We start from the raw sequence: 15,279 nt of genomic DNA, 5'->3' as shown, positions 1-15,279 counted from the left end.
AAATTCCACAACCTCTATTATCTATCCTGTCAGGTTCGGAGACGGTCTCTCAACAGATCTCTCACGTTCGGCGTGTCTTCATTCCGAATACCCTCAATAGCGACACTTATGGCCGTCATTTCAAGCACCTTCTTTGGATTGAGGAGTTCAAAATGGAGTGAGTTGCTCGCGCTTCCGCTAGTGGTTTTCTGACATGTTCTGATAGACATGACTTGGCACGATATGATATGCACAATGTCACTCTTTCAAGACATAACTCGTTTTATTAGTACGTGACGTTTCTTTTGAGCGAAGCAGTGGCCGACATCTATCCATTAGCCTTCAAGTGCCCGGCTTGGCTGAAAAGCGACCCAGTGTCCTTGTCGGTATGCCCACATTCCTTTTCCGCTCGCTCCGACTCGCTGGTACTCACTACATCACAGGTGACCAAATTCTCGTCCAAAAGGTCGGTGCACCGGAAGGACATTGGTACCAAGGCAGAGTGCACGTCGTGCGTCAAGCAGAAGTCGGACTACGCTTTCATGCATCTTTCGGAGGTTCAAGCGACACGCAACCATACAACGTCCGGTTCAAGTTGAATCGAATTCCTGTAAAACGGCAGCATCAGGCTATGGATACCCTATTCACACAAGATCGCGTTTTGTTCCCCTTGGCCGCACACCTGCCGAGTTTCAATACGACAGGGTACCAGCCGCTCAAGATGTTCAATTCGTTGATTCAGAGTAACCAGCCACAGTTGCTGGCTGTCAAGTCCATTGTGAACCAAACTCCTGGATCGCCACCCTTCGTTGTTTTTGGACCGTATGTCCCATACTTGCCTTCATTCGATTACTGTCGTTATTTACTTACCACTTCGCCACAGACCTGGTACCGGCAAAACCATCACAATCGTTGAAGCGATGCTCCAACTCCTCCGCAGCAACCCCCAAGCCCGCGTCCTTGCATGCGCACCAAGCAACTCAGCAGCCGACCTGATAGCCGAACGCCTCTCCGCCGGCCTCAACACGGACCAACTTTTCCGATTCGTTGCACCCTCCCGGTCTTCGAACCAGGTCCCTGACGCGGTCAAGCCGTACACGTACACTAAATTGGACGGACACTTCTCCGTGCCGATCATGCCCAGGATGAAAGCATTCAAGATCATCGTGTCCACCTGCGTCTCCGCATCTATCGTTTCAGGGATCGGAATGGCCCGCGGGCATTTCACCCACATCTTTATAGACGAGGCTGGGCAGGCCACGGAGCCAGAGGCTTTCGTGAGCATCAAGATGATGGCGGACAATAAGACGAATGTTGTTCTGTCGGGTGATCCGAAGCAGCTTGGACCGATTATCAGGTCGGGTGTTGCGAGGGAGTTGGGGTTGGAGGTGAGTTATCTTGAGAGGTTGATGGGGAGGGAGGTGTATAGCGTCGAAGGGGGAAATGTCAGTGGGAGAACGTGAGTGAACGAGATTGGGATCATGAAAAAGGCTAACGTTGCTCAAGGGTCGTGAAATTGGTCAAGAACTTCCGCTCGCACCAGGCCATTTTGCAGTTCCCGAATGAACGGTTTTATAATGGTGATTTACAACCATGTGCGAATCCTGCGATTATCAATGCGTACCTCAAGTCGTCGTACCTCCCTTCGAGGAAGTTCCCGGTTGTGTTCCATGCCGTTTCAGGGAAAGACGATAGGGAGGCGTCGTCCCCCTCTTTCTTCAACATTGACGAGGTGCTCCAGGTCAAGGATTACGTGCAGCGATTACGCGCGGATCGTCGATTTATCACCAGTTTGTCGTTTTTCCTGCTTTTGGAACCTGGAAACTGATGAATGACGACCACTTGTAGCGGACAAAGATATCGGCGTTATAGCTCCGTACCATGCGCAGTGCCTCAAACTTCGGACTGCGCTCCGTGCCGTTGCGGATGGCGTCAAGGTTGGATCTGTGGAGGAGTTCCAAGGGCAGGTTCGGATTTCATTTTTTGAGCGATCGTTGGCGTGTGCTGAAGCGTTTCGTTGGCAGGAACGGAAAGTCATCATTATCTCGACTGTGAGGAGTAGCCGCGAGTTTGTAGAGTATGATCTTCGTCATACTCTTGGGTTCGTGGCTAACCCACGTCGGTTCAACGGTAAGCATCCTTCGGAATGCTGTAATTTTCATTGAGCCTAATTGATTGATTGTATCATACAAGTTGCCGTAACTCGAGCCCAAGCGCTCCTCATCATCGTCGGGGACCCACAAGTCCTCTCCCTAGACCCTCTCTGGCGCTCTTTCCTCAACTATATTCACAACAATGGGGGGTGGACTGGACCAGGGATTACGTGGGATCCGACTGCACCAGTTGACGAGGCAGGTGGATATGATACTGCAATTCGAGAAGCTGCAAAGTTGGATATGAGTGAATTTGCGAGGAGGATGGGGGAGATGATGTTGGGTGGTGATGAGGAGCTCGAGGCAGATGCAGGTGTTGATCGTCCTTGGAGGGATGTTGAGTAGAATCCTGTAGAGTCTTGAAGTTAGAACATTATATCATGCATGTAGATCTGATCATGAAATCTAGTTCACACCCTGAATTCAGGGCAAGCGCATCCGCACCTGTCTCGGTATATTGATTGATAGCCTTGATTGTGCCAAAATCAGACTCCTCTCTTACGACCGTGATCAACCATCGGCGCATTGACGCCTGCGCTGCTCGTTGTTCCACTCCACAACCAACAACCCAAATGCCTCGACAACGAAATTACTCCATCTTCTCACCTCCCCTCCTCTCCATGTCCGAGCTGGTAAAAACGACGCTGGACCACGATTCCACGGATTTATTGATTGATCGGTGGCTTGAGCATCGGAATGGGGGACATGATGCTTATTATGAGTGGTTTAGGGATGTGAGGGAGAGGAAGCATTGGGCGCATGCGCAGCAGAGTCAGTTGATGCAGATGCAGCAGATGCAGAAGGAGAAGGAGGGTTTTGGTGGTGAGGGATGGAAGATGAATGGGAATGGGAACTTGAATGAGAAGCAGACAAACGGGAAGCAGGCCAACGCGAATGGGAACGTGAACGGGAAGCAGAATCTAGGCGCGAAGAACGCGAACACGCAGATGAAGCAGTTGGTAGCGTGGAACAAGGGCGAGTTCGCCCCCGAGAACGTGTTCTGTCGAACGGTCGACACGGGGAGGCTGATACCTCTCGACAGGACGTGGACGACGCATGTGTATCATCATCATTCGATGAAAGAGAGGAAGTTGAGCATGATGCCTGTTGTGTTTACCATGGTTCGTCTCTATCGTCGCTTTTACGTATTTGAATAATCTTATCTTTTTTGATCTATGCAGCTCCCCGAACTGATGCTCCTGCGTGGAATGCACGATACGGGGTGCGATGAGATTTTCATCATCGTTACGGATTTGAAGCGTCAGGAGATGGACGACGTGACGGAGTATTTCAAGCTCGCGTGCCGGTATACCTTTGGACAGACGTGCAAGCCTAGTATGGAGAGAAGGATACAATGTGAACGTCAGTCCCCCCGCCCCCCCCTCCGCTTTTTTCTTTCCCGATGCTCACAAAAATAACCTCCCCCCCTTCGACAGACATGCGTCTCTCACACACCCTCCTCCGCCAACATCGTACCCCATGCTTCCCCCAAATAGACCTAACACTCCGCGCGATCCTCTACGAAAAAAACCCGCGCTTCTTCATCCTCTTCTCGCACCAAACGACATCGTATTCCCAGATATTCTTCACGCACCCTTCGTACGTCCCCGACGAAGATATCTTCTACGATTACCCGACGGGATGCCCCAACCCGTGTTGTACGGACGAGTGTGAGATGATTAGGTTTCCTAGGAGGGGCGTGGAGAGTGCTTCAATATTGAATGTCAAGATTGCTGAGAAAGATAAGGAAAGAGTGAAGAAAAAGGGGGGCAGATGGCACGCGAGGAGGAGGAACAGGGTGAAGAGGAGGGAGATGTGTAATTGGATTGATTGTGATGTCTCCTTTGGTCGGGAGCGTAATGCGCAGAGTGGGAGTGGGAGCAGTGATGGGTCGCTAGACCATGACCATGACCAGTCTGAAGTGGAGTCGTCGGAGGGATCGTCAGAAGGCGGTGGTGGTGGTGGTGGAAGGGGAAAGGTTATGGGTGCACTGTGTAGCAAGTGTAAGCTTGTCAAGTATTGCTCACCGGAGCATCAGAGGAAGGATTGGGAGGAGCATAAGCGGGTTTGTGTTAAAAATTAGCGAGGTTACATTCTTTTTTCCTTCATTTTATCATGTTGTTGGACTTTGTGGGCATGTAACTGTATGCACAAATTTAGTATTTGCAGTGTACTGCTACAACTTCGCGTTGAACGACATTCGGGAAATCGCATTTCTTTTTTCCACGATCACCACATCCAAATAGTTCAACGTTCAACGTTCGACGTTGGCGTCTTCCATGGCCTCCTCCAAAGGCCGTAATTGGCCTATCACAAAACGAAAGTCCAAGTTCTTACCTTCAAGCTCCCCAATTCTTAAACTGGAAGCGAACCTTGTCAATGATTGGCGCTTCCGGATCATTCGGAGTTCTTTCCAGACAACAGGGACCGGGGGCACTTACACATCCGTCGGGTCGCTCAACATCCCGACCGTCAGTCGGATTAAGGCTCCAGGCTTCAAGACTCAGTGCTCACCCGTACCTTGATGGTCAATTAGACTGGTAGCGAGCCACCCAGTGTGATCGTGGCTCCGAGTCGACGTCCCAGGAATCGCGTCAACACCCAAAATGATATCTCTCCTTCGGGGTTTGTGCTACATAGCAGTTGAAACTAGAAAGACAAGGTAGGTTTACTTTTCATCTCCTTCTCTGAATAATTTTATTGACGTCTCTATACTTGAATCGCAGTTCTGAATGCTGACCGAAGGTGATGTCTCGACCACATTTATGCATCGTTCAACAAGCCCAGGACTTGGCTACCTTGTACCTGCGAAGGTTGTGCCATGTTTCGTTTAGTCAACGGGCTTCAGTGCAATTGCAAGGGTTGCGACAGCCCGCCCAACATGCAATATGGGGATCTCGAGGTCAGAACGTTTCATTCGTCGTGCAACACATGATGCGATCATCATCTTTGTCAGGAAGTTGGGAGGACCTATCTACTATCAAGATCTGAAGCGCTCAAGCATCCTGATGTTAAGGTTACACAATCGATATCAGTTTGACCTCAACTGTCATGTCCAGCACCGCGATTCCTCGGGATGGGGCAGCAAATCCCGTTCAATGTTCAGATCGATGTGATTCATTTGTGTGATTCCACTCTTCTCTCACTGACTCTCGACAGTCAATCAAAACGACGCAGATCTGGCAATCTACTCCGCAGACAATGTTATCTTTCGCATTCACAGCAAGAATCTGGAGGTGAACACAGGCGCTTTCCCTCCTTTTGGATCGTTCCCATCGGATGAAGCTGTTCATCTGTCTGAGAGCGGAACAACTCTTGAACTCCTCTTTCAGTTCATATATCCTGAGCGCCACCCCACATTAGAGCAGTTGGGCTTCGCAGAGCTTTCCCAACTGTCTGAGGCTGTCGAAAAGTATGAGGTATTTCCAGCGATGTTTGTTTGTCATTATCGAATGGGGTATGTAACACTTTCAATGAGCGATCTTTTCTCATGGACGCCTGCAGGAAATTTTTATCCACAAACCCTCTGGAGCTTATGATTTACGCAGGCCGCCACTTTTATGAAGACTATCTGGACGATGCTGCGCCCCGTCTCATGGGAGGTGACCTTAAAGACGCTACACGCCGAATGCCGGAACCTGTGTACGATGCTTGGGTAAGTGAATTTAATTACGTCAATTGATCGACGCTTGAGCCATAATATATAACAAAACAGTGTCGATACTATGAGCTGTGGGAGCAAGTTCATCAAAAAGTTCTCAATTTCAACATCATCGATGAGCCACAGTGCTATTGTTCCAAGGGACTGTCACGTCGTCTTCTTCGTGAATTGGGAACAGGGCTGAAGGCAATGAGTGAGCTTGACCGAGTGTTTGCGATTGATAGAGAAGGGTGCGGGCAATGCGTCCTTGCTTGTGATATTTGGGAGGAAGATGCAAAGGATCTTGTGGCTAAAATACCGCGATTTTCCACGTTGTTGTAAATTTGAATCTACATGTATCACAGCAAATGGTGCCCTACCATGAGGATAGGCATGATGCAGGACAACGAGGTATCTCACGCCGAGGCCTCAGTCGATGGTTCAATACATCTAAGTGTCCTCGAGCTCACAACGAGAAAGTAAGTCTCAATAGTTGGACCTCAAGACGCAAACGAGACGTCGTACAGCGCTGATGCAGGGGATGGTGGTCTTGCGAAGGAGGCAGGCCATAAGTTTTGTCGTCTTTGCGTATTTTGATATTAAGGGGGGTGCGCTTTAGGTAACAGCAACAAGTCATGCGCACGCATATCTTGGTATTCCTCCAATAGACCCAGATGCAAGCAGTCTTCAAATTTTTTAGAGTCATAGACCAAACTAGATTTATTGCAAGCCAACACGAAAAGGACGAGGAAGGCCTGGCATAGCATGTTGCAGTACTGATATAAGTTGTCGCTTGCCAGAGAGTCGGACTTGCGTAGTCTCTTATACAGACCTTAGTATTACAAATGATAATCGATTTGTAATGATATAAGGGACTTGCGCATACGCATACGATCGGTTGATTTCTAAGGGCAACAACGATGGAGAGGGAACAGAATAGAATAGAATAGAATAGAATAATAAATTGATGGACGCGAAGTGCAGGAAAATCCACAGAGCCGCTACGATGCACGTGACCCCTCTGATTTTCAAGACTCTGTCAAGGGGTATGCACCAGCAATTGCCGACATATGGGGTAGGGAGGGGGGGTGGTACGTCGAATGCTTATCCAAATTAAAAAAATTGTTGATTATTTCGCTTGATTTCGCCTTATGAGAGTCCAGAAAGTTGTTGTATCTCAATCTATCAAATCCCTATGAGCGTAGGCAAAGTGTAGGGGCCAAGTAGGGCACAGAGAGCCCAGATTCTCATATTTTGTCCCCATTTGGCACATCTGACGTCAGTGGCTGGGTCGGCCTGGTTCAACAACAAATGTTCACACCAAGAAGTTCACTCTGCCATCGCTCTATCGTGAGCGCTTACCGTTGGCCCTCCTCCTCCTCCTGCTAAATGTCAAATTTGTGTCAACTTTCGTAAGTTCAATGGTCTGCAAGTGGATTTTGTGCTATGGTTCAGCATTGAAGCACGTTGCACGCGGTCTGTTCACATTTACTTCCATTCCGTCAGGTCTCAATTTTTTATAGATCGCTTTTATTGCGATAAATACAGGATAAATGCTAATATAAATACAATATCACTTGAGTTGCTGTGGTCTCATTGAAAGGCCCACCGGAGGGTGGTTTTGTGATAACGAGTGCAAGGCGAACGCTGGAGGTAGGGTGGGTTCTACACGCAAGCGACGGCATAGGGTCTAGATAGGTGGTAAACACGTGATATATTTCCTTTTTGGGAAGCCTAGGGAGGGGGGGGTGGGTCGATGGTGCCTTATCCAAGTAAAACAACCCCGTGTATAGGAATTTTTTTTTGCGTACCCCTTGGACTCTGTTCACACAACAGGAACTGTCGCAGCTCTCCCCCCATCTCACTTTCCTTATAAGGAAAGTTGATCGTTTGGGGAAGGATATAGTGCATGACGAACCATAGAAATATATGCCAGATTGGTGTAGTGGTTATTTATGCAGGTTTCCTCATGCTTACCAAAGTGTTCTCAGTTTGATTCTGCTCCCTCCAATTTTTTTTTTCTACATATGAAACAATTACTTTACGGAATATTTTTCTCTCCGCGCGGTAGCGCATTCGTTAGGTTAGGAGGTTAGGTTAGTTGTTAGGGATGGGGTTATCTTTCTCCCCATGCGGTAGCGCGTTCTCAGTTAGGTTAGGTGGTTTGGTTAGTGGTTAGGGTTGGGGATATTTTTCTCCCTGCGCGGTAGCGCGTTCTCAGTTAGGTTAGATGGTTAGGTGGTTAGATGGTTAGGTGGTTAGGTAGTTAGGTGGTTAGGGTAGGTTACATGCTCGAGAACACGCAGTAGCGCGCTCTCGAGCTGACTTAGGTGGTTAGGTGGTTAAGTAGTTAGGGTGGGTTAGGTGCTTGAGAACGTGCAGTAGCACATTCTCAAGCCGACTTAGTGTGCCATTGCCCTAAGTTGGAGTGCCGGTGATTGCCAGCACATCACATGTGAGACGGGGGAGACGTACGACACTTCACAACAGGGGTCCCATTCCCTCAGCTCAACCTCAGCTATTCCAGAGTTACCTCTCGTATTTTTGTCATCCATTTGGGCATTCAAAGCGTTTGACAAGTTTGGAACCGGCGGATCTCCCAGCGCAGTGACACTAATCATTTTCAGGAATGCCTCCAAACCTCTGCTCCTACACTGCCATTTGGGCCCCAGGGTGATGGCAGAATGCCGAAATTCCTGATTGGCATCAAACCTCCCCCCTGTTGGCTATCCAATTGACAGCTGTTGGGCAGCCTGCCGGATCCCAGCTGGCAGCTAGGAGTTTACTTTGTGGACACCAGCTCTCGTCTAAAGCTGTTCAACAGCGTCACCCACAAATTATGATACCTCCACATTTCTCACTCAAGTACCACGTTTTATGAAGTCCATAGTATCTAGCACCTCTTTAATCATTATATTTATATTTATTCACCCCCTTCGGATTGCCTTCGGAACAACTTTAGCCTTGAAACACACTTGATGAAGAGTGTGGGAAATATGTTCATACTCAGCGTACTCTGCAGCGTCAAAAAGGGCGCAAATTCTTGTCATCAACCCCATTGCCTCCCTCGTCAAGCTACAACCTCGCCACAATCACACGTCTTTGCCGCTGCCACCATCGTTATCGACCACATCATGCCTCTCCACCATCTCCAGCTCCACACCAACGCCCAACACATATGACTGGCAAAGTTTGGAGGGGGTTGAGCATTGCCAGCAACAACACCACACTAACCAGCCACGGACGCGAACTCGCTGCCACATCGACACCCTGTTGACCAACCTCGACATCATGGTCGACGTCCCCTCACCTGTCACATCAGGCTCCCTTGCTTGGTAAGTAAGTGCTCACCAGCACCGCCTATCGGGGGCTGCTGCCCTCACTGTTTTGTTTGTCCAAACCCTGTTGCAGTAAGTTGCCAACGTCAACCTATGATGTCTATGGTCTACCTGCTAATGTGTACATTCCCTCTCTAGACTACTTCACCCCTCATGTTGCCAACATGTCGCTAACTGCTTGCTGTCATGTCACCTCCACCACCAGTCAACGAAGGGGGCACATGGGAGAGAGTATCATGATAGCAGGGAAGGGAGCCATTGGGGGGGTAAGCAATAGCATATAACTAGCCTCTCCAGTAGTAGTAGTAAGTAGTATTGATCGATTGTATATGAATTATCCCCCTCATTGTTACTGAGTAAAAAATATCATAAATCTTTCTAAACTATATGGTTGGATTGAGGTGGGGATTTAAATGGGATTTTCAGGTGGTTGAATACATTGTGGCCATACTATAATACATACCCCCTCTACATAACCACCCACAAGGATGATAGCCAGGATGGTCAGCTGGGAATGGGCTGGACCCAACATGTCTATTCCAGCTAGCCTGGAACCAGACCCCTATTAGTTCGATTTTGAGCTGGTGGCCAGCATTCGTCACACTAGTGACAATGTGGGAAAATATAGTGGACAGGCCGCGTGCTCTAGGTTGCTTCCACATCTGGCCCAAATAGTGGTGTACAAAAGCCTTTTGACTCAAGTTATTGTCGCAATGGACTCCTCTGAGGATGACGTGGATCCGATGTCCGATCTGTGGGTCATCTAGCACGTCTAGATCGCATCGGAAGACATTTACTTGGAGTTTGAATCTGATACTCGAGTGGTAGACGTGTAAGGCGTGGTCCCGGATGGTCAATGCTCAGCACCCGTACCACAATGGTCGACTAGCATCCGCATTTCAGAAAGGATACTGCCATTGGTTAGTTATGGTGACCCAATCCTTAGGGGATCACGTAATTCTTCTGTTGTCCAGATCTCAAGTGCATCCTCTCTGAATGCGAGCGTGGTAGCTCTCCCTATGGTCTTTTTTGACGTCGAGCGTTGTTCGTGGCCCAGATCGAGCCACTTACATGGACGAAAATCCCTGCTCAAGTTTCATACTGAAATTTGATACCCATCGTCAAAGCTACTGGGGGTTGATTCTAATCCAAAACGTCCTTACCATCCCCAAGTTGCTTGTAAACCATCATGACTCTGCGCCGAAGTTGGTCCTTGAAGCATTTGCTGCATGGTCATCCCCCTACCTTGTTTCGTATCCCCTCCTCTGCCTAAGCTCCGACGGAGCTCAGGTGCAGGTCATTGCACATCGTGTTTTCGTCCGCTTCCGCAGGACATGTTGGAATTTCGGGAGCTTTACGAGCATGCGCAATGCGCCCCATCTTCAGATTTCAGGTGGATTTCAGGTACATTCCTTCCATTGACTGTTTCCGTGGCTCCATAGGGGTATTTTACATTTACCCCCTTATATTTCATAGTTTACATATATATATGAGGCCTTGTACTGTACTTACTCATCCGTTTGCCTCTGTCACCTCCAGAGACAACCAGAATATTATTCCCCACCTTGCCTTGATCACAGACACTTGCTGATTTGATTTCAACAGGACAGATATCATGGGCCCCACGGCACTCTTATGAATTGGAATCATGCATGAACGGACCAACTACAGCATGGGCGAGAGGGGGGGTGGGGGGGTTGCGGCGCAGGTGCATTGAGTGAACCAGGTCATTCCAGAGCTCCCCGAGAGGCCCCCACTTTGCTTTCAGCTTGAGCAGTTCATCATCCTATCACCAGCCCTCTCACTGGTTCAATCTTGGACAAGAAAGAGCTTGCGTTCCAGATCATGTGACCTGCAGTGCTAACTCCGCTTGCACCACTCATTGACGTCCATTGACTTCTTCTACCACCCAACATAAACACAGAACATTCTACCTGCAATGTCTACTCAGCCTTTGTGTGGAAACCAGTGCGTGCTCGTATTCTTCTCTCATTGACCTTGGCTAATTTCAATTCATATCTCAGACGCCCACCTTCTTATCAGATGCTCAATCAAGAGTGTGCCCACCTTTCTCTCGATGTACACTTACCGTAACCTATGTTTCAATGTGTCTCAGCATAGAAGGTGTGCATTAATCCTTACAACGCGCTGTAGAACGAATACCGAAACTGCCATATTACAGCTGGACATGACACAAGATACCAATCAACAAATGACCCATGTGGCAAGTTCGCAAGTATCCTCATTATTTTGATTGCCACAGTTTTCGTCGTCGCAATCAGTGTCCCGATAGACCTGTCAGGTAGATCGCGCCGATATTGGGCTGGGACTCATTGGGAGGGGTTGACAGTTAATGGGGGATGCACTGCCTTCAGAACCAAGAACTATACAGCAGAGCTGGTCAATATCCCTTCTGGAGATAATCCAGTAACGACGTGCGGGCAGACTGCGTTTTTCATTCACGGTCGTACCCTGCCTCCAACATATTGCACAATTGGGGTGTGTTGCTCTGTATTCTATTGACTCAAATTTAATTCCATGCTCCTTGTTAGGACAAAGAGAAGAGGGTCTGGGGCACATGGATCGTGGATGATGAGCCTTCTTGTGTGACTTGGTGGGATGAGGTCCATGACATGGTTTGGCTTTTACAACACATTTGAAGTACATTGTGACTGATGCACAATAACCTTACTATGTAGGGCTGCACTCCTCAAGGCTCCGATAAATGCATGAGTTCAATTTGATTCAGATCAAACTCTCCCTGATCAGGCTCCAGAGAATTGAAATGAAGTTGTTCAACTATAACTCAGAGACTGATGACTGGAGCGATATGTGTCGCACCACTCCCTTGGAATACAAAGGAGTACATTATGATGGCCCCATGAGCTGCGAATATCAAGGAGGACGGAATGTTATTGGGGGTTGGTTCATCGACGACCAGGACTGCAGATAAACAATTTGGATCTTTGGCTTAGATTGCATTCAGCTTCGTTGTTATTTTCACTCTGGATAGCTCAACACTATGTCCAGCTCTTCAAATTCAATAAATGTCATGAACTATGGAGAGAATCCACTGTCACAGATACATCCCATTGCAACAATTTTGAAGTTGGTAGAGTCATTTACCATTGGTTGAGCATACTTTTCAAGCTTGCTTGCTCAGTCAAATTTTAACCCTGTCAGATGAATGCAAGTAATGTTGCATGTAGCGATAGTGTTTAAAGGTTCAATTCAGTCCGGTTTTTTGCCCCGAAAACGCGCAACCGTGGACCGCAACCGGTCCAGGACTGACCCAGATATTGAGGGAACCGAACCGAACCACCTAGGACCGGTCTTTTGCGGTCCATGATACCGGTTCAGACCGATCCAGACCGGTTTTTTTGCGTATAATTTATTATACCAATATAAACCATTTGTATCTCAACCATTATTACTATGAAAAATAAACGGGTTATATAAAATAGTAAAGCATATAAATACCCATCATTCTACCAATTTTCAAGAGATTTAATGAAGATTTGACATAGCTATGACTGAAACCGAATTACATCTCCTAGAGACTCGGGTAAAATATGGATTTGGTTATATCTTTCTCAATTCTTAACCGTTTTTGATGAAACAAAAACCCAATAAAAGGCAATAAACGTGGTTACAAGGCTATGTAACGCACGTGACCGTTTAACCGGTTGCAACCGATTAAAACCGGTCTTTGAACGGTTTTAAAAGATTTTCGAAATGAGGCAACCAGCAACCGGACCAACCCCAAATTGGGGCAACTGCAACCGAAAAAAAGACCGGACCATGGTCCAGTTCAGTTTGGTCCACCGGTTTTTTGCGGTCCTATGGACTGAACCTTTAAACACTATGTAGCAAGTCATAAAGCAAAGACAGAAGCCTGAGGAAGATCTGGATTGAATAATAATTTAGCATTGATGTGCTTGCTACAGATGTGCCAGTGAGGTGATGACTGATGATTCGCAATGTGGTGCAGACAAAGGCTAATGGCAATATAATGAATGTGTAGGTATGTAAAGATACATACCTAATGGCGAAGTCATACCTGGGGTCAAGGCTTTTAGGTAAGGTCATGAGTGCTTGACCTATCACCTTAAACAAGGGATGATCAGGCAGCTAAGCAAAGCCTTTGACAGATTGTGTGACAAACTAAACATTTTTGCACCTTTTATGTAACTAGAATAGACTTATGGGAAGTTTTTTATTTTGATGATGTGTTTGCCTATTGTGCAAAGGTGATGTCCAAATGTAAAGAAAGTTGTAAGAAATCCCTAGGATGCACAAAGGACCACCTAAGCCAAAAGGCAGAATAACTGAGAAGTTATATTCTCAGCCAGTGCATCCTATATATGATACAGTATGGGAACTGTAGTAATCATGCCATGATTACAAAAGTGTTGTTACTATTTCAAAAATGTGTCTTGAGGTACATCCACAGGACAAAAAGCTGGTAAGAATTAAAATTTGTAAATGTAACGAATTTCAGGAACAATTCAGTTTGTCTCTTTGGCAATAAGCAAAACTTTATTTTTAGCAAAGCTTTGCCTAGATATAAGCACTTTAAATGTTTTTATTCTGTCAGCCCTCTTGAACAATTGGCAGACATACTGTCACAATAAAATTTTCCCATAGGTTTGCTGTAATTACATAACTGATGCAAAAATGATTACTTTGTCACAGAATCCATCAAGGGCTTCGCTTAACTGTCCGATTGTCCTTTGTTTAAGGTGTATCTACCTATGTAATCAGGCATGTATCTGTATTGGGAAAGAGGGCCTGTTACAGTTTGGTGGATTGCTGCCAGGAGGAGGGTTATTACTGTGATGAGATTGTTCATCCCTGTCACTATCATCATCATCATCTGGATCTCCTTCTGGGTGATCTCTTTGACTGTTTCTCCTTGCAGGGGGTGTTCTATCTGTTGATGATTCTCTTCTGGTGCATAACATCTGACTTCGATGAGATTATTCATTGTTAGTGTTTAAAGGTTCAGTTCAGTCCGGTTTTTTGCCCTGAAAATGCACAACCGTGGACCATAATTGGTCTAGGACCGACTCAGATATTGAGGGAACCAAACCGAACCACCTAGGAATGGTCTTTTGCAGTCCATGGAACTGTTTCAGACTGATCCAGACTGGTTTTTTTGTGTATAATTTGTTGTACCAATATAAACCATTTATATCTCAACTATTATTACTCTAAAAAATAAATGGGTTATACAACATAGTAAAGCATGTAAATATCCATCATTCTACAAATTTGTAAGAGATTTAATGAAGATTTGACATACAGTAACTCACAATAAAGAATGTCTCATGATTTCTTTTACAAAGTTGGCACTATAACACAAGAACCAAACATTTTGAAAACTATGCTCTGGTGTATGAAACATAGCTAACATGGTGTAGATTGTACATACCAAGTCTGGGGATGAACAATTGAAAACTCAGGATAAGGCAGGGAATTGACTGTGACAAGTGCCAAAAATGGGATGTAACAAAGTGGGAAATTCTGAATGACTACAATCTACTGAAAGCAATTCACAACTTGAGGAAGACATATTCTGAACACTGGGTCTCCCTGCTATTGTTATGAGCTTCATAAGGTTTCTGGGCCAGGAAATTTTATATCCTCCTCTAAAAGGTAAATTTGAACTTGTTTTCCATTTTATGTATTTTTAACTCAATATATTTGTTGGATTGAGGTGAAATGACTCCCCATCAATGTTTGTAGTGTGTATAACACAAAAGGTAGGTAGAAATGTCAAAATGAACATTGCATGATGTCTGTAGAAGCTAATTTTTAGAGTTTTTCTGAAAGTAAACAAGTATCTACAGCATTGGTCCATCTTTTCTGAAAGAAGAAAAAATGCTACCATCCTTTTGAATTGGTCCATGGAGACTCAGGATGTCTTTTAAACAATGCCTGAGATATAGCATGATAGCAAATAAATTTGCACTTGGTATAACTTGAAAAGTCCACAATAAAAGTACATTTTGCATAGAGCAATAATCCTGGACCAGTCCTTGACATTTTTCTTGGTGAATTGGGGCTGAAAATATTTCACAAGGCACTTCTCATGCCTAGTAAAACTATCCCAAAGAAATAAACAGAGTCCTATTTATACAAGGATCTGAGACCCCACACCTTTCTT

The 15,279-nt window shown here is 46.2% G+C and overlaps 3 protein-coding genes across 3 annotated transcripts; all 3 read left to right on the top strand.

The window, feature by feature from the left end:
* Positions 1-610: 610 nt before the first annotated feature.
* Positions 611-2,477, top strand: LACBIDRAFT_252519 (uncharacterized protein; the record flags this gene model as incomplete). The annotated part of the gene is made up of 6 exons (XM_001884756.1): positions 611-801; positions 863-1,438; positions 1,486-1,769; positions 1,828-1,946; positions 2,004-2,109; positions 2,173-2,477. 6 exons carry the CDS (start codon positions 611-613, stop codon positions 2,475-2,477), a joined length of 1,581 nt encoding a protein of 526 aa, XP_001884791.1.
* A 1,901-nt stretch (positions 2,478-4,378) lies between these two features.
* On the top strand, positions 4,379-6,536 carry LACBIDRAFT_330437 (uncharacterized protein; the record flags this gene model as incomplete). Its single annotated transcript, XM_001884755.1, has 8 exons — positions 4,379-4,603; positions 4,669-4,757; positions 4,967-5,034; positions 5,292-5,589; positions 5,637-5,787; positions 5,848-6,110; positions 6,138-6,251; positions 6,503-6,536. Coding segments are annotated over 8 exons (1,242 nt in total), but the record flags the coding sequence as incomplete, so codon positions are not given.
* Positions 6,537-9,063: 2,527 nt separating this feature from the next.
* LACBIDRAFT_330436 (uncharacterized protein) lies at positions 9,064-10,766 on the top strand (the record flags this gene model as incomplete). The annotated part of the gene is made up of 6 exons (XM_001884754.1): positions 9,064-9,107; positions 9,184-9,376; positions 9,680-9,864; positions 10,057-10,154; positions 10,330-10,514; positions 10,716-10,766. 6 exons carry the CDS (start codon positions 9,064-9,066, stop codon positions 10,764-10,766), a joined length of 756 nt encoding a protein of 251 aa, XP_001884789.1.
* Positions 10,767-15,279: the final 4,513 nt, after the last annotated feature.

Source organism: Laccaria bicolor, genomic scaffold (assembly GCF_000143565.1).
Source record: "Laccaria bicolor S238N-H82 LACBIscaffold_27 genomic scaffold, whole genome shotgun sequence".
Lineage (NCBI taxonomy): Eukaryota > Fungi > Basidiomycota > Agaricomycetes > Agaricales > Hydnangiaceae > Laccaria > Laccaria bicolor.
The sequence above is the reverse complement of the archived record's forward strand: the minus strand, read 5'-3'. Positions and strand labels throughout refer to the sequence as shown.